This window comes from Salvelinus namaycush, chromosome 9 (assembly GCF_016432855.1).
Source record: "Salvelinus namaycush isolate Seneca chromosome 9, SaNama_1.0, whole genome shotgun sequence".
Classification (NCBI taxonomy): domain Eukaryota; kingdom Metazoa; phylum Chordata; class Actinopteri; order Salmoniformes; family Salmonidae; genus Salvelinus; species Salvelinus namaycush.
In genome coordinates this window covers 35,147,885-35,164,807 of record NC_052315.1, presented here as the reverse complement: position 1 = coordinate 35,164,807, position 16,923 = coordinate 35,147,885, and the positions used below count along the sequence as shown (strand labels likewise).

The window sequence follows — 16,923 nt, the reverse complement described above, 5'->3', positions numbered from 1 at the left end:
ATTCATATTCGACACAAACCTTCAAATAGGTATGTAATGACACATTATATAAACTCTTTATAGTGTTTTATTTACATTTTAGAGGCGATAAGGTGATAAGTTGGACAGATCGAGTGAAAAAAAGCAAACTTCCCAAACATCTCTCCTTCTTACTATCACGCATTAGTTTCGCTTCCCCACCTCCATTTTTAAAAAGACCCGACGGGGCTCATTGCCTGCTTGAATTATGCAGAAACGGGCAGCGTTTAGGTCATGTACATGATTCTGTTGGAAAGGGGAGAAATTGTGCTTTACAATGGTGTTGATCTGGAAGTATTACGTTTTTGGGGCGCTAAAATAAGGGCAATTGTACGGACCAAGGCGATGTACGAGTTTACGTTAACTGTTGTGATAGTAGGCTTCGCTGCCTGTACTGCAGCCTCTGAGTGCAGAATAAACTGAGCGCCGATTCGTGACCGTTATATTTTTACCATGACTAGAGAGAAAATTGCTTGTTTCTAGCGGTTCAAAAGATGATTGTCACTAGTTACCATTGTAAAAATTCATGCAAACAAATTTGCTTTTTGGTCTTAAAAGGTTAGGCATAAGTTTCAGTGAGGGTTAGGTTTAAAATTTGATTTTAAGAAGATACATTGTAGAATTAGACAGGGTTTAGCCATAATTGACTTTGTGGCTGTGGTAAATCACCGGAGCAACCACGGCATGAGCCGCTAAACTACTCGCAAACCACTAAAGCCGATGCGAATAACCCATGCACCGGTTTTGTATCGAGGGGCCTCCCGACCTAGGTAGCATGGCCAACCTTTTCCCTCCCAGGATTATAGTTTCAAGTAGGATAGCCGCCTACTCAAGAAATAACTAATATTGGTATCCATCTAGATGCCACTGTGATAGTCTACTTAATGGGGAGAGCATGAAAGGCAACAACACCAGGACACAGTGTCCTTCCTCCTTAGCTGTCACAACCCTGTGTGATTGGATCACTCAGCTCTCAGCTCGTCTTTCTCCCCACAACCAGGCACACAATAGTTTTAAAATTTGTGTTGTAATGATGCTCTCATTTGGTTACGTGTTAACTGTTACTTCTATTGTACATTTTTAAAATGTTTTTACCAATTTGAATAAATGTATTTTGTACAAATTGGTTTTTCTTACATTTAGATTTCAGGGAGAATTACTGTAAATTTACAGCATTACACTGGCACCAGAGTTGCCAGTTTAATACTGTAATTTTGCTTTACAGCAGAGATGCTATTTTCCTTATCATAAAACATATTACAGCGTCCCAACTCTGGTTCCAGTATAATGCTGTACATTCACAGGGAAAAGTTTTACAGTGTATGACAGCAATCCATGCTTAGTTTGCATGAAAAATGCTAATATTGGTCCTATGACTTAAATGGGATTTTTACCACAAATGCTAAAACGATAGCATGTGGAAACAGTGCCAGGGAAACTAAACCATAGCATGGATTGCTGTCATGCACAAACTTTTCCCTGTAAATGTACAACATTATACTGGTGCCAGAGTTGGAATGCTGTAATGTTTTACAGTAAGGAAAATAGTACTGTAAAATATTACAGCATCTGGGCGGCAGGTAGCCTAGCGGCTAAGTGTTGGGTTACTAACTGAAAGGTCGCTGGTTTGAATCCCCATGCCGTTCTGCCCTTGAGTAAGGCAATTACCCCGAACAACTGCTCCCCGGGCGCCAATGACGTCAATTTAGGCAGCCCCCCGCACCTCTCTGAAAGGTTGGGTTAAGACACACTTCGGTTGAATGCATTCAGTTGTGTAACTGACTAGGTATCCCCTTTACCTAAACCAAAGCATTGATTGCTGTCATACCTTGTCCATAGACTGCTTACAGGGTAAGGAAACCAATGTAATTTTGTCATGAGTGAACTATCCCTTTAAGTGCTTTTCAACAACAGTGTAATACACTGTACTTGTGTAACTGATGACCATCATATCCTATTTAACTACCATGTAAATAATTACGCTATCTATTAGGGACACATTGTAAAGTAAAACAACAAAGTTTTTTCTAGCCTAATAAAAGTGAGCCAAAACCTGGAACCCGAGGAGAGGCACATGTAGACCACATCCCCACCTCCAGAAGTAGTGGCTGTGGTGGATATGTACTCGCTATGGTCACTAGTAACATTTCCCTCATTCTCTTTATCTTATCACACCCACATACAGGCTCAATTCTGAACATCTGTTTTGAAAGTGTAAAAAACAAGTATACATTTTTGCACTCAATACTGTAAGTTGCTCTGGATAAGAATGTCTGCTAAAATGTAAAATCACAAAACTGAGAATGTGCTGTGACAGCCCACATATGCCCTTTGCTGGCCTGATCTGGTAATTGATTTGAGTCCACACCATAGATTTATACCAGAGTGGGGTATTCTGGAAAGCAGAATTATTAAATTAGCCAGCCAACTTTGATAAAACAGCCACACATGACTTTGATTTTCTGATTAAGAAAGCTACATTTGCACATGGGTTAAGTCATTGATACTTCGTTAATTCTATAATTCCCCCAAAAATACTTATTTCAAACCATTTTGGACAGTTTGCTAACTCAATCAGGCCCCAGGAAGCTCTTTTAGAACAAACAGTAGTCTGATACTGCTGCTCAGTGGTTACTCTGACCATACACTACAGCTCTGTCTCTGACACATTGACCTTCCTCAGTTCTTCTACATTGAATCTGAATTACTTTATTCTGAGTTAATCTACGCTCCTTACATAGACTATATTCATATCAACATACAGGGGTGGGCACGGGACATAGGAAAATAGGACATACACAATGCTCCAATTGTTATGACGCCCTTGTTTCTTCCCCCAAAAAATTATTAATGACAATGGCTAAGAAGGAGAATGAATAGAATAAGGAAACATATTAGAGTGGAAAAATTAGAAAATGCACAAAGCAAAATATGTGGTCCAATTTAACAAAACATATATTCTTAACAGAGACAAAGATCAGTGTGTGAGGAGCTACTGCCTGACTCTCACAGGAACCTCCTGGGGCTATTCACTGGGGTTCTGGATGACTATCAATAGATACTCCTTGTCTGGAAAAGAGAGGAGGAGAAACTGTAAAATCCCTAAATGTGTTTCATTACATTTTAAATATTAACAATGAATCAAATGATGAGCACAATATCAACATGTCAGATACATAGATGATCTTCACGTGGATGGGCGTCCCTTGAGAACCTAAACCACCTCTGCTACACTCACCAGGTGCCACCATGATCTCATGCTTCTTGGAGCGGATGCGGAGGAAGGTCAGGTCGTTCTGAGGGTCGATGTCTCGGACTGTGCTCCTGGCTTTCATAGTGAGCTGGTGCAGCAGACCAGCATACTGCACCGTGGTGGAGTTGTCTAAGGTAGTTCTGATTGGGATACCTGAGAAAGACCAACACACAGCATCAACTTTATAATAGAGAAGTGATGAGACTATTACTAATTAATTAGCTTGCTACATAAATTCAAATGGTATGTCTGACGCCCAGGGGCTACAGATGAAAATTAGCAATCTAGCTAAATCTGGTACAATGGCATGTTGTACATGGTCCCTGACAAATAAAAGTAATCATCATGTTGTGGCTATAGGTTACAGCTCCTATAAGAGGATGTAAACATGGGATTGTAGAGAGGGATGCTGTTACTTCAGTGCTGTCTTGCTTACCCTCGGCATTAACAACTATTGTTCCAATTACACCTTTGTGAGTTTGAATTCTCTTTAGTGTCTCTTCGACTTCTGCCTGTTTATGGAAGAAAATAAAGTGTCAGTACAGCAGCTTTGCCTCACTTGGGCTCCCGAGTGGCACAGTGGTCTGAGGCACTGCATCTCAGTGCAAGAGGCATCACTACAGTTCCTGGTTCGTATCCAGGCTGTATCACATCCGGCCGTGATTGGGAGTCCCATAGGGCGGCGCACAATTGGCCCAGCGTCGTCCGGGGTAGGCAGTCATTGTAAATAAGAATTTGTTCTTAACTGACTTGCCAAGTTAAATAAATGTTAAATGTAAAAAAAAAGTCTGACCAAGACTCAAGACATCAAGCAGCTGATTAGCTCACGTTAGCTAGCTATTCCTACTGACAACCAATAGCATAGCTAACATTAGCTAGCTACACTATATTTACAAAGGTATGTGGACTTAGTGGATTCAAATTAGTGGATTTGGCTATTTCAGCCACACTACTTGCTGAAAGGTGTAAAAAAAAAATAGAGCACACAGCCATGCAATCTCCATAGACAAACATCGGCAGTAGAACGGCATTACTGATAAGCTGTGACATTCAACGTGGCACCGTCATAGGATGCCACCTTTCCAACAAGTCAGTTCATCAAATTTCTGCCATGCTAGAGCTGCCCCAGTCAAGTAAGTGCTGTTATTGTCATGTGGAAATGTCTAAGAGCAACAACGGCTCAGCCGCAAAGTGGTAGGCCACACAAGCTCACAGAACGGGACTGCTGAAGTGCGTAAAAATCATCTGTCCTCGGTTGCAACACTCACTACCGAGTTCCAAACTGTCTCAGCACAACAACTGTTTCACGGGAGTTTCATGAAATGGGTTTCCGTGACCAAGTAGCCGCACACAAGCCTAAGATCAACATGCACAATTCCAAGCGTCGGCTGGAGTGATATAAAGCTTGAGGCCATTGGACTCTGGAACAGTGGAAACGTTTTCTCTGGAGTGATAAATCATGCTTCACCATCTGGCAGACCGACTGACAGATCTGGGTTTGGCGCAAGCCAGGAGAATGCTACCCGTCTGAATACATAGGGCCAACTGTAAAGCTTGGTGGAGGAGGAATAATGGTCTGAGGCTGTTTTCATGGTCTGGGCTAGGCCCCTTAGTTCTAGTGAAGGGAAATCTTAATGCTACAGCGTACAATGACATTATCTACAATTCTGTGTTTCCAACTTTGTGGTAACAGTTTGGGGAAGACCCTCTCCTGTTTCAGCATGACAATACCTGGGTGCACAAAGCGAGGTCCATACAGAAATGGTTTGTTGAGATCAGTGTGGAAGAACTTCAGTGGCCTGCACAGAGCCTTGACCTCAACCCCATCGAACATCTTTGGGATGAATTGGAACGCAGACTGCGAGCCAGGCCTAATCGCCCAACCTCACTAATAATCTTGTGGCTGAATGGAAGCAAGTAACGCAGCAATGTTCCAACATCTAGTGGAAAGCCTTCCCAGAAGAGTGGAGACTGTTATAGCAGCAAAGGGGGGACCAACTCCATATTGATGCCCATGATTTTGGAATGAGATGTTTGACGAGCAGGTGCCCACACTTTTGGTCATGTAGTGTAGTTACTAACATTTATCTAGCAAGCTATCGTTAAAGCGGCAATCAGCAGTTGAAACGATAAAGCGAAACCCAACCACTGTTTTGGTAGAAAAGCGGGGGGATGGGGCTGTAGAAATGTAACCAAATTTAAAGACCGAGCTATGGATGCAAAGATTGACCATCCATGATATCATAATTATATTTTTTATCATGTTCCTCTTCCTAGTATCCTGATGGCTAATGTCCAATCGCTGGAAAATAAACTTTGAACTCCGAGCAAGGCTTCAATTGCAGAGGGACATCAGGGAATGCTGTGTCTTTGTTTTTACTGAGACTTGGCTTACAGACAATACAATCAACTCTGTTATTCAACCAGACGACTTCTCCATATTCCAACTGGATCGAACTGCGGCTTCTGGTAAGAGTCGGGCGGGGGTATGTTTCCTCAAACAATTCCTGGTATACCGAAGTTGAAAACCTCTCAAGCTCCTGTTCACCTGACCTGAAGTTTCTGATGCTGAAATACCCCACTATATGCCGAGGGAATTCACATGTGTTATTATCACAGTTGTTTGCATAACGCCACAGTCACACACCAAGGCGGCACTCAAACTGTACAAGATCATTAGCCAGCAGAATCCTCTCCCCCGGGTTCCCAAGTGGCCTAAGGCACTGCATCTCAGTGCTAGGTGTCACTACAGACCCTGGTTCGATCCCGGGCTGTATCACAAACGGCCATGATCAGGAGTCCCATAGGGCGGCGCACAATTGTCCCAGTGTCGTCCGTGTTAGGGGTGGGTTTGGCCGGGGTAGGCAGTCATTGTAAAATAACAATTTGTTCTTAACTGACTAAAATAAAACCCTGCATCTTGTCGTGGGTGACTTTAACCAAGCCCGTTTTCTTCATATCACCATCCTTCCCTACAAGAGAATCTGCTGTGCTTGACCATGTATACACAAACATCCGTGACGCGTACAAAGCCATCCCCGACTTCGGCCAATCAGATCACGTCTCTCTTCCTACACGCAGTAACTCGAGAGAGAGCCACCAACACAGAGAATAGTGAGGCGCTGGACAGAGGTAGACTCAATTCCGCAGGATTGTTTGGAGAATACTGATTGGAATATGTTCAAAGATTCATCCACCCAGGACTCATCCATCAACATTGAGGAATATACATTGTCAGTCGCAGGCTTCATTAGCAAATATGTTGATGGCGTTGTACCCACAATAACAATCCAGACATACCAAAAACCCTGGATGAACGGAGATATACGTACAATGCTGAGTCAGTACCGCAGCATTCAATGTCAGCGCAACAAACCCCGATAACTTGGTGGTGTGTGACGCATAAAAGGCAAGCAGGTACGAGCTCCGCAAATCCATTAGGGACGCAAAAAGACAAGACTGTTCGACAACTCCGACTTAAGTCGCATGTGGAAAGGAAAATCCCTCCCAGACGAGCTTGGCCGCGTCCTCTGAGTGTGTGCTGGCGGTAAACTTCTCTGACATATTCAACCCGTCCCAGGCTGTAGTCCCCACCTGCTTTAAGGAGACCACCATCGTCCCAGTGCCCAAGAAAAAGGTGACATGCCCAAATGACTATCGCCCCGTCACGCTCACCTCTGTCATCATGAAGTGCTTTGAGAGGCTGGTCATGGCCCACATCAAGGCCAGCATGCCAGGAACACTGGACCCACTCCTATTTGTCTACCGCTCCAACAGATCCAAGGAAGATGCCATTTCCATCGCTATTCACACAGCAGTAACACATCTGGACAAGAGGAACATCTATGTGAGAATGCTGTTCATTGACTACAGTTCAGAATTCAACACTACTGTTCCCTCCAAGCTTGACACCAAGCTCAGAGCCCTGGTTCTGGACACCACCCTCTGCAACTGGATCCTGGACTTCCTGACAGGCAGACCACAGTATGTTAGGACTGGCAACAACGCCACCTCCACACTTACTCTTAACACGGGGGGCCCCCAGAGGTGTCTTAAGTCCTCTGCTGTACTCCCAGTTCACCCATGACTGTGTGGCTTTGCACGACACCAACACCATTATCAAGTTTGCTGACGACACCCCGGTTGTAAGCCTGATAACCAACAACGATGAATCAGCCTATAGGGAGGAGGTAAGTGAACTGCCATTGTCATAACAACCTCTCCCTCAACATCAGCAAAACAAAGGAGTTGACTTCAGGAAGCAGAGGGAACATTCCCCGATCCCCATCAATGGGACTGTAGTAGAGAGAGTCACAAGTTAAGTTCCTCGGCATTCACTTTACCGAGGACTTGTCATGGACCAACAACACCACCACTCTTGTCAAGAGGGCACAACAGCATTTCTACTTCCTAAGGCGGCTGAAGAAATCCGGCATGCCGCCCCGGGTCCTCTCCTAATAGTACCGCTGCACCATCGAGCACGTCCTGACCGGTTGCATCACAGCCTGGTACGGGTATTGTTCCGTCCACGACAGCAAGATCCTCCAGCGGTTGGTGAAAATGGCCCAGAACATCACCACCCATCCAGGACCTCTACTTGAAACAGTATTTGAGGAAGGCACACAGCATTATCAAGGACACCACACCCCAGCCACGAGCTGTTCTCTCCCTTACCACCAGGCATACGGTATTGGAGCATGAGGTCTGATACCAACAGGCTCAGACAGTTTCTATCTACATGCCATCAGACTGCTGAACACTTGAACTGGACTGATCACGTGCTCTGATTCCCCACACCTCACTGCTGACATCACACACATTCCCCCCCCCCCCCCCCCCCCCTAAATCTACACACAACACCCCATGATGACAAAGCAAAAACAGGTTTAGACATTGCTAATTTATAAAAAATAAAACTGATTACATTTACTTAAGTATTCAGACCCTTTACTCTGTACTTTGTTTAAGCACCTTCAGCAGCATTACAGCCTCGAGTCTTCTTGGGTATGATGCTAAAAGCTTGGGATGCCTGTATTTGGGGAGTTTCTCCAATTCTTCTCTGTAGATCCCCTCAAGCTCTGTCAGGTTGGATGGGGAGCATTGCTGCACAGATATTTTCAGTTCTCTCCAGCGATGTTAGACCGGGTTCAAGTCCGGGCTCTGCCTGGGCCACTCAAGGACATTCAGAGACGTGTCCCGAAGCCACTCCTGCGTTGTGCTTAGGGTCGTTGTCCTTTTGGAAGGTGAACCGTCACCTCAGTCTGAGCGCTCTGGAACAGGTTTTCATCAAGGACCTCTGTACTTTACTCTGTTCATCTTTCCCTCGATTGTGACTAGTCTCCCAGTCCCTGCCATTGGAAAAACATCCCCACAGCATGCCACCATCATGCTTCACCGTAGGGATGGTGCCAGGTTTCCTCCAGACGTGACACTTGGCATTCAGGCCAAAGAGTTCAATCTTGGTTTAATCAGACCAGATTATCTTGTTTCTCATGGTCTGAGAGTGTTTAGGTGCCTTTTGGCTAACTCAAGCGGGCTGTCTTGCCTTTTACTGAGTTCTGGCCACTCTACCATAAAGGCCTGATTGGTGGAATGCTGCAGAGATGGTTGTCCTTCTGGAAGGTTCTCCCATCTCCACAGAGGAACTCTGCAGCTCTATCAGTGACCATCAGGTTATTGGTCACTTCCCTCACCAAGGCATTCTCCCCTGATTGCTCATTTTGTCTGGGCAGCCAGCTCTAGGAAGTCTTGGTGGTTCCAAACATATTCCATTTTTAAGATTGCTGGAGGCCACTGTGTTCTTGGGGACCTTCAATGCGGCATGTACCCTTCCCCAGAGCTGTGACTCGACGCAATCCTGTCTCGGAGCTCTATGGACAATTCCTTCGACCTCATGGCTTGGTTTTTGCTCTGACATGCACTGTCAACTGTGGGACATTTATAGACAGGTGTGTGCCTTTCCAAATCATGTCCAATCAATTTACCATAGGTGGACTCCAAGTTGGAGAAACACCAAGGAAGATCAATGGAAACAGGATGCACGTGAGGTCAATTTTGAGTCTCATAGCAAAGGGGCTGAATATTTATGTAAATAAGGTTGTTTTCATAAATTTGCAAAAACAATCAAACCTGTTCGCTTTGTCATTATGGGGTATTGTGTGTAGATTGCTAAAAAAAGGCTGTAACATAACAAAATGTGGAAAGTCAAGGGGCCTGAATACTTTCCCAAGGCACTGTACATGCAAAAAAAAAAGTGTTATTCTACTGCCATTGTTCTTTATTTACTTTTTTTAAAACGATTTCTTACTGTTGCATTCTTGCGAAGGAACCTGCAAGTAAGCATTTCGTTGGACAAAGTATACCATGTGTATCTCATACGAGGAGGCTAAACAGTGTTTGTTGACATTTACTCTCTTTACAAACATTGGCGTAAAACAAGGTTATATTTTGGGCACTGGTGGGGTATGTCAGTTGAACTAAGCTCATGAGGCACTTATTCTTCAAAAATCAATAGGTACATTTCATTAATTTGTCCAAAAATTTATGTAGCAACTGCTGATTTGCCTTTTTTTATTTATTTTTTAAGTGCAATTGGTTCATAGCCACGGGAAGTACGGGTGCTGAAGGTGCTGCAACACCCCCTGGTAGTGCGATGGTAAAATTGCAAGAATTTGTTGCAATAAACTATTAAACCACTTTTCAATTGCATTATTGATATAAATTATACTATATTTATATGGGCCCCATTCTGCAAGGAGAGCTCTCAGCTCTGTTTTTGTTTGTGATATGCTCTTATCTGTTGTGGGGATTTGGCAAGCTCTGCTGTATTAGACAGTTTGCGTTAAGTCGGTTCTTCCTCTTTCCCTCTTCTCTCACCCTTGTGGTGGATATCAAGTGATCTAGAGTAATGCTCGCAAGTTCTCCACATTATTTTCTATTAGTTCAGAATTCTAAACTTGGCAAAAAGGGAATGGGAACAATATCAAATAAGGAACGTGGCATTCTCTCGCCCTCGGTTCGCAGGCCTGCTCTTGCCTATGTCAAACACGTAGGTGTACTAGCCCATTAGTCTAGCAAGCAACACAGTGAGTGGTGCTTTCCACCAGCTGGTGCTGGATCGAGGTGAGCGCTTTTCTCCGCGATGGATCGCATTGCCGTCCATTTGCTCAGTTTTACAATCTTGGTAACAACACCCCTCGTCATTTCTCTCACACACCTGTTGTAATTATGCAATACAAAGAAATGTGCGCTCTGACGATGGTATATTACTAGGTGGCGCGCGAGTTAAGTTTGGGGAAGCTTACAATTTTTTTCTACCGATCTGCGTGGCAATTCTGATTTTCATGTGCATTCATTTTAAATATTTTTGTCAAGTGGTTACAAATCGGAATTAAAATGATACATCTAAAAGTAAAAATTCCACTAATGCTAGTGGACCAGCCTCTGCTATATGGACACAATGATTGGTGGCTAAAGAAAAGAACGCATAGAACTAAGAGAGCCTACGTCAATGTATCAGTAGGCCTATAATTGTCAACTAAGTAAAAATACAGAAAGCCGACAAATAAAAACACAAAATATCCTGATGAATGAAATGATTTGTGGACTACAGGAAAAGGAGAACCGAGTACGCCCCAGACAGGTCTGTAGTGAAGCAGTTTGAGAGCTGTCCACACCATCGAGAGCATCCTGACTGGTTGCATCACCTCCTGGTATGGCAACTGCTTGGCCTCCGACTGCACGGCCCAGTATATCACTAGAGCAAAGCTTCCTGCCATCCAGAATCTCCATACCAGGCGGTGTCAGAGGAAGGTCCAAAAATGTTTCAGACTCCAGTCATCCAGGTCATAGACTGTTCTCTCTGCTACCGCACGGCATCGGAGCACCAAGTCTAGGTCCAAAAAGCTTAACAGCTTTTACCCCCAAGCCGTAAGACTCCTGAACAGCTAATCAAATGGCTACCTGGACTATTTGCATTGTCCCACCCACCCACTCATTTTTATACTGCTGCTACTCTCTGTTTATCTATGCATAGTCACTTTACCTCTACCTACATGTACAGTTTGGAAACACATTCCAGGATTATTCTTTATTTTTACTATTTTCTACATTGTAGAATAAATGATGAAATATGAAAACACTTATGGAATCATGAAGTAACCAAAAAAGTGTTAAATAAATCAAATATATTTTATATTTGAGATTCTTCAAAGTAGCCACCATTTGCCTTGACAGCTTTGTACACTCTTGGCATTCTCTCAACCAGCTTCATGAGGTAGTCACCTGGAATGCATTTCAATTAACAGGTGTTACATTTCTTTCCTCAATGCGTTTGAGCCAATCAGTTGTTGTGACAAGGTAGGGGTGGTATACAGAAGATAGTCCATATTATGGCAAGAACAGCTCAAATAAGCAAAGAGAAACGACCCTCCCTCATTTAAGACGAAGGTCAGTCAATACGGAACATTTCAAGAACTTTTGAAGAAACTTTAAGTGCAGTTGCAAAAACCATCAAGCACTATGATGAAACTGGCTTTCATGCGGACCGCCATAGGAAAGGAAGACAGTTACTTCCTGCTGCAGAGGATAAGTTCATTAGTTAACTACACCTCAGATTGCAGCCCAAATAAATGCTTCACAGAGTTCACGTAAGACACATCTCAACATCAACTGTTCAGAGGAGACTGTGTGAATGAGGCCTTCATGGTCAAATTGCTGCAAAGAAACCACGAAAGGACACCAATAATAAGAAGAGACTTGCTTGGGCCACGAAATACGATCAATGGATATTAGACCGGTGGAAATCTGTCCATTGGTCTGAGCCCAAATGTGAGATTTTTTGGTACCAACCACCTTGTCTTTGAGACGCAGAGTAGGTGAATGGATGACCTCCGCATGTGTGGTTCCCACTGTGAATCATGGAGGAGGTGTGATTGTGTGGGGGTGCTTTGCTGGTGACCATGTCGGTGATTTATTTAGAATTCAAGGCACACTTAACCAGCATGGCTACCACAGCATTCTGCAGCGATACGCCATCCCATCTGGTTTGCACTATCATTTGTTTTTCAACAGGACAATGACCCAACACACCTCCAAGCTGTGTAAGGGCTATTTGACCAAGAAGGAGAGTGATGGAGTGCTGCATCAGATGACCTGGCCTCAACCCAATTGAGATGGTTTGGAATGAGTTGGACCGCAGAGTGAAGGAAAAGCAGCCAGCAAGTGCTCAGCATATGTGGGAACTCCTTCAAGATGGTTGGAAAAGCATTCCAGGTGAAGCTGGTTGAGAGAGTGCCAAGTGTGCAAAGCGGTCAAGGCAAAGGGTGGCTATTTTGAAGAATCTCAAAATATATTTTGATTTAACACCTTTTTTGGTTACTACATGATTCCATATGTTATTTCATAGTTTGTCTTCACTATTATTCTACAATGTAGAAAATATATATTTTTTTAAATCCTTGAATGAGTAGGTGTGTCAACTTTTGACTGGAACTGTACATATTACCTCGACTAACCTGTACCCCCGCACATTGACTCAGTACCGGTACCCCCTGTATATAGCCTTGCTACTGTTATTTTATTGTTTAATTATGTTATTCTTTTTTTTTTTTTTAAACATTCAGTTTATTGTAGTAAATACTTTAACCCTTTTTTCTTAACTGCATTGTTGGTTAAGGGCTTGTAAGCATTTCACTGTAAGGTCTACCTGTTGTATTCAGCACGTGACAAATAGAATGCAATTTGAAAGAACCTGCATTTTATTTGTCATCTCTACTATTCATCTCCCTAGGCCTGTCTGCCTTTTCTATCGGTCTTGAGCTATCCCTCGTGAAGTGGACCATGGTAGCCTATCAAATCTGGGTCCAGCCCAATGACTGTATATATGAAGGTCCAGCCCGACGCTGTCGCTAGAGAACTTGCAACGTTATATCAACTAGCCTGTTCTCAGTTTCCAGCACCAGTGAGCATGCGACAAACATAGCTGTTTTTGCACAAAGGGAAATGTGTTCATGTATTTTAAGACATCTCCATTCGATATAGGCCTATGGGATCCTCAGAACATGACATTTTGCTCTTTCACACCGATGCCTGGTGATTATGAAGGGGGATAGTGTACAGTCAAGACAATGTTTTGAGAATGACAAATATTAATTTCCACAAAGTTTGCTGCTTCAGTGTCTTTAGATATTTGTCAGATGTTACTATGGAATACTGAAGTATAATTACAAGCATTTCATAAGTGTCAAAGGCTTTTATTGACCATTACATGAAGTTGATGCAAAGAGTCCATATTTGCAGTGTTGACCCTTCTTTTTCAAGACCTCTGCAATCCGCCCTGGCATGCTGTCAATTAACTTCTGGGCCACATCCTGACTGATGGCAGCCCATTCTTGCATAATCAATGCTTGGAGTTTGTCAGAATTTGTGGGGTTTTGTTTGTCCACCCGCCTCTTGAGGATTGACCACAAGTTCTCAATGGGATTAAGGTCTGGGGAGTTTCCTGGCCATGGACCCAAAATATCAATGTTTTGTTCCCCGAGCCACTTAGTTATCACTTTTGCCTTATGGGAAGGTGCTCCATCATGCTGGAAAAGGCATTGTTCGTTACCAAAATGTTCCTGGATGGTTGGGAGAAGTTGCTCTCGGAGGATGTGTTGGTACCATTCTTTATTCATGGCTGTGTTCTTAGGCAAAATTGTGAGTGAGCCGACTCCCTTGGCTGAGAAGCAACCCCACACATGAATGGTCTCAGGATGCTACTGTTGGCATGACACAAGACTGGTGGTAGCGCTCACCTTGTCTTCTCTGGACAAGCTTTTTCCAGATGCCCCAAACAATCGGACAAGGGATTTATCGGAGAAAATGACTTTACCCCAGTCCTCAGCAGTCCAATCCCTGTAGCTTTTGCAGAATATCAGTCTGTCCCTGATGTTTTTCCTGGAGAGAAGTGGCTTCTTTGCTGCCCTTCTTGACACCAGGCCATCTTCAAAGTCTTCGCCTCACTGTGCGTGCAGATGCACTCACACCTGCCTGCTGCCATTCCTGAGCAAGCTCTACTGGTGGTGCCCCGATCCCGCAGCTGAATCAACTTTAGGAGACAGTCCTGGCGCTTGCTGGACTTTCTTGGGCGCCCTGAAGCCTTCTTCACAACAGTTGAACCGCTCTCCTTGAAGTTCTGGATGATCCGATAAATGGTCGATTTAGGTGCAATCTTACTGGCAGCAATATCCTTGCCTGTGAAGCCCTTTTTGTGCAAAGCAATGATGACGGCACGTGTTTCCTTGCAGTTAACCATGATTGACAGAGGAAGAAGAATGATTCCAAGCACCACCCTCCTTTTGAAGCTTCCAGTCTGTTATTCGAACTCAATCAGCATGACAGAGTGATCTCCAGCCTTGTCCTCGTCAACACTCACACCTGTGTTAACGAGAGAATCACTGACATGTCAGCTGGTCCTTTTGTTGCAGGGCTGAAATGCAGTGGAAATGTTTTTGGGGGATTCCGTTCATTTGCATGGCAAAGAGGGATTTTGCAATTAATTGGAATACATCTGATCACTCTTCATAACATTCTGGAGTATATGCAAATTGCCATCATACAAACTGAGGCAGCAGACTTTGAAAATTAATGTGTCATTCTCAACTTTTGGCCACGACTGTATGAAAGATTTTTCAAATACTGGGAGGAACTATCATTCACAATGGATTAAGAAAGGTAGAGGGAAAAAATGACTGAAGTTCACCTTATTAGTGGTGATAAGACAAACAGAAATCCCCAAATGGGCACCCTCCTACATTTGTGTGCAGCAGGCCAGGTAGCCTACTTCTACGCATGCTCAGGTGTAGAAGTAGGACAGAGAAACCACACAGAAAATACAATGAAAAAAGTGATGGTATGAAATAAACCAAAACAATTTTCTCAAGTGTAACAGGTTGTGCACTCTGCAAACACTGTTTCCACTCAGAGAATGAGAATGGTAAATGACTATAGGCCTAATTAATCCATGCACTAACAAATGTATGTAACCAAATGGGGATTAACGGTAAATGTACTATTGGTGACATATGTAATGGGGAATTGACAAAAATAAAGGGCAAACGAGACAAAACAATGAATTGGTGGGACAGCTCAGCGCATTCTGTAGGGCGTTCACTCACTGCTGTACAATGTAGAGAAAAACAGGGCAAATTCAAGAGGGTGCTACAAAATGAATGTCAACTTAGTTTTCTTTGCCCCATGTCATTATAAATTACATTGTTCTCTACAATATTAGAACCTTAGTGTACTTGACAGTGTTGATGAAATAAGAATGTTAATTTGTTAGTTTAGACTGCACTGCTCTTGGTTGTATCGCTTCTATATTTGGCATTGTGAGGTGGTACCGTTTAGGTGTTTCTGCTCGGTGGACCAAACAAAATCAACTTGATACCTTCGTAATTTCCACCTCCAGATCCTTGGCTTTCATTGCCTATATTGGTAATCAATCTACATGGATATACATTTCTATGACGATTATAAAGGGAAAGACTCAAAATACACAAAGAAAACAGGAACAGATTGTTTTCGGCGAGGATGGATACTGAAATTCAGTCTCTTAGCTTTGTAAATAAATATATATAGTCCCCGTTTTTGTATTCAACGGATTTCATTTAGAAAAAGCCCATGTTTTTACTCAAACCTGTGATGACATTCCATTCACATGCTAAATTCTCAGAGTAAATCATCTAACATTTTAACCATGTGGTAGAGGCATGGGGTTTGGACTATTGTTTTTCTGATGGAATTCTCTATTGGATGGATAAACCATTTGTATAAACCTTTTAATTCATTTTATGGGTGAACGCCATACATTATGGAGAGCTGAGAGCATTCTGGAGAGAGACATGCCAATATTCGCCACACTAATATATTCGCCAAATGTTTCCCCTTGTCTAAACATTTTTTTTTTAAATAAAGGTGAAATTTAAGAACAAATTCTTATTTACAATGTCAGCCTACCCCGGCCAATTGTGCACCTCGCTATGGGACTCGCAATCACGGCCAGATGTGATAAAGCCTGGATTCGAACCTGGGACTGCCTCTTGCACTGAGATGCAGTGCCTTAGACCGCTGCGCCACTCGGGAGCCCAAGATTCACACACATTTTAGATGCATTGGTTTTCACTGACAGCCACATCTCAATAATCCGCTAGGCCTATTGCCATGCCCTCTGCCCAAATTGAGGTCTTCACAACTAGGCATATAGACCTACATGCTTGTGATTTAAAACAAGCCACAGCTTTAAAATAAGCTAATGATCCTCCACACTCCCTGGTGACATATTTTATATGATTTGTATTTACTTCCTCAGCACCTACTCAAAACATCTTCCTGCGGCTATGAATGGATTGGCAATGACATCAGTCATCACTATTTGTTGTTTGGCCTGCCTGCACGTAACACCTCCTTTACATAACTATTATTGAACTAGCTAACTACTTGAGACAAAACATTTCATGTTAATGAAATAATAATTTTTACCATATTTGCAGGTGCTGAATAACGTTAGCTGTCAAATCAATGTTGTTGTAGTCTAGCAAACAGCTTCCAAAGATATTCCTTCTACACTACCGTCGCGTTTTATTCAGTGGTTATGTTGCTACGTAGAAACG

General features: G+C 43.2%; 1 protein-coding gene across 1 annotated transcript; it reads right to left on the bottom strand.

The window, feature by feature from the left end:
* Positions 1–2,159: 2,159 nt before the first annotated feature.
* Positions 2,160–16,921, bottom strand: LOC120054006 (dynein light chain roadblock-type 2). Its single transcript, XM_039001360.1, has 4 exons — positions 16,793–16,921; positions 3,708–3,783; positions 3,257–3,424; positions 2,160–3,087 (listed from the first exon to the last, which is right to left on the bottom strand). The coding sequence occupies exons 1-4, from the start codon at positions 16,793–16,795 to the stop codon at positions 3,044–3,046; spliced, it is 291 nt and encodes a 96-aa protein (XP_038857288.1). The 5' UTR covers positions 16,796–16,921; the 3' UTR covers positions 2,160–3,043.
* Between the last annotated feature and the right edge of the window lie 2 nt (positions 16,922–16,923).

Coding starts and splice junctions, on each gene's coding strand:
- LOC120054006 (XM_039001360.1), bottom strand. Junction 3,425..3,707: donor AATAGTTGTTAATGCCGAGG/GTAAGCAAGACA, acceptor GGTCTTTCTCAG/GTATCCCAATCAGAACTACC. Junction 3,088..3,256: donor TGAGATCATGGTGGCACCTG/GTGAGTGTAGCA, acceptor TCTCTTTTCCAG/ACAAGGAGTATCTATTGATA.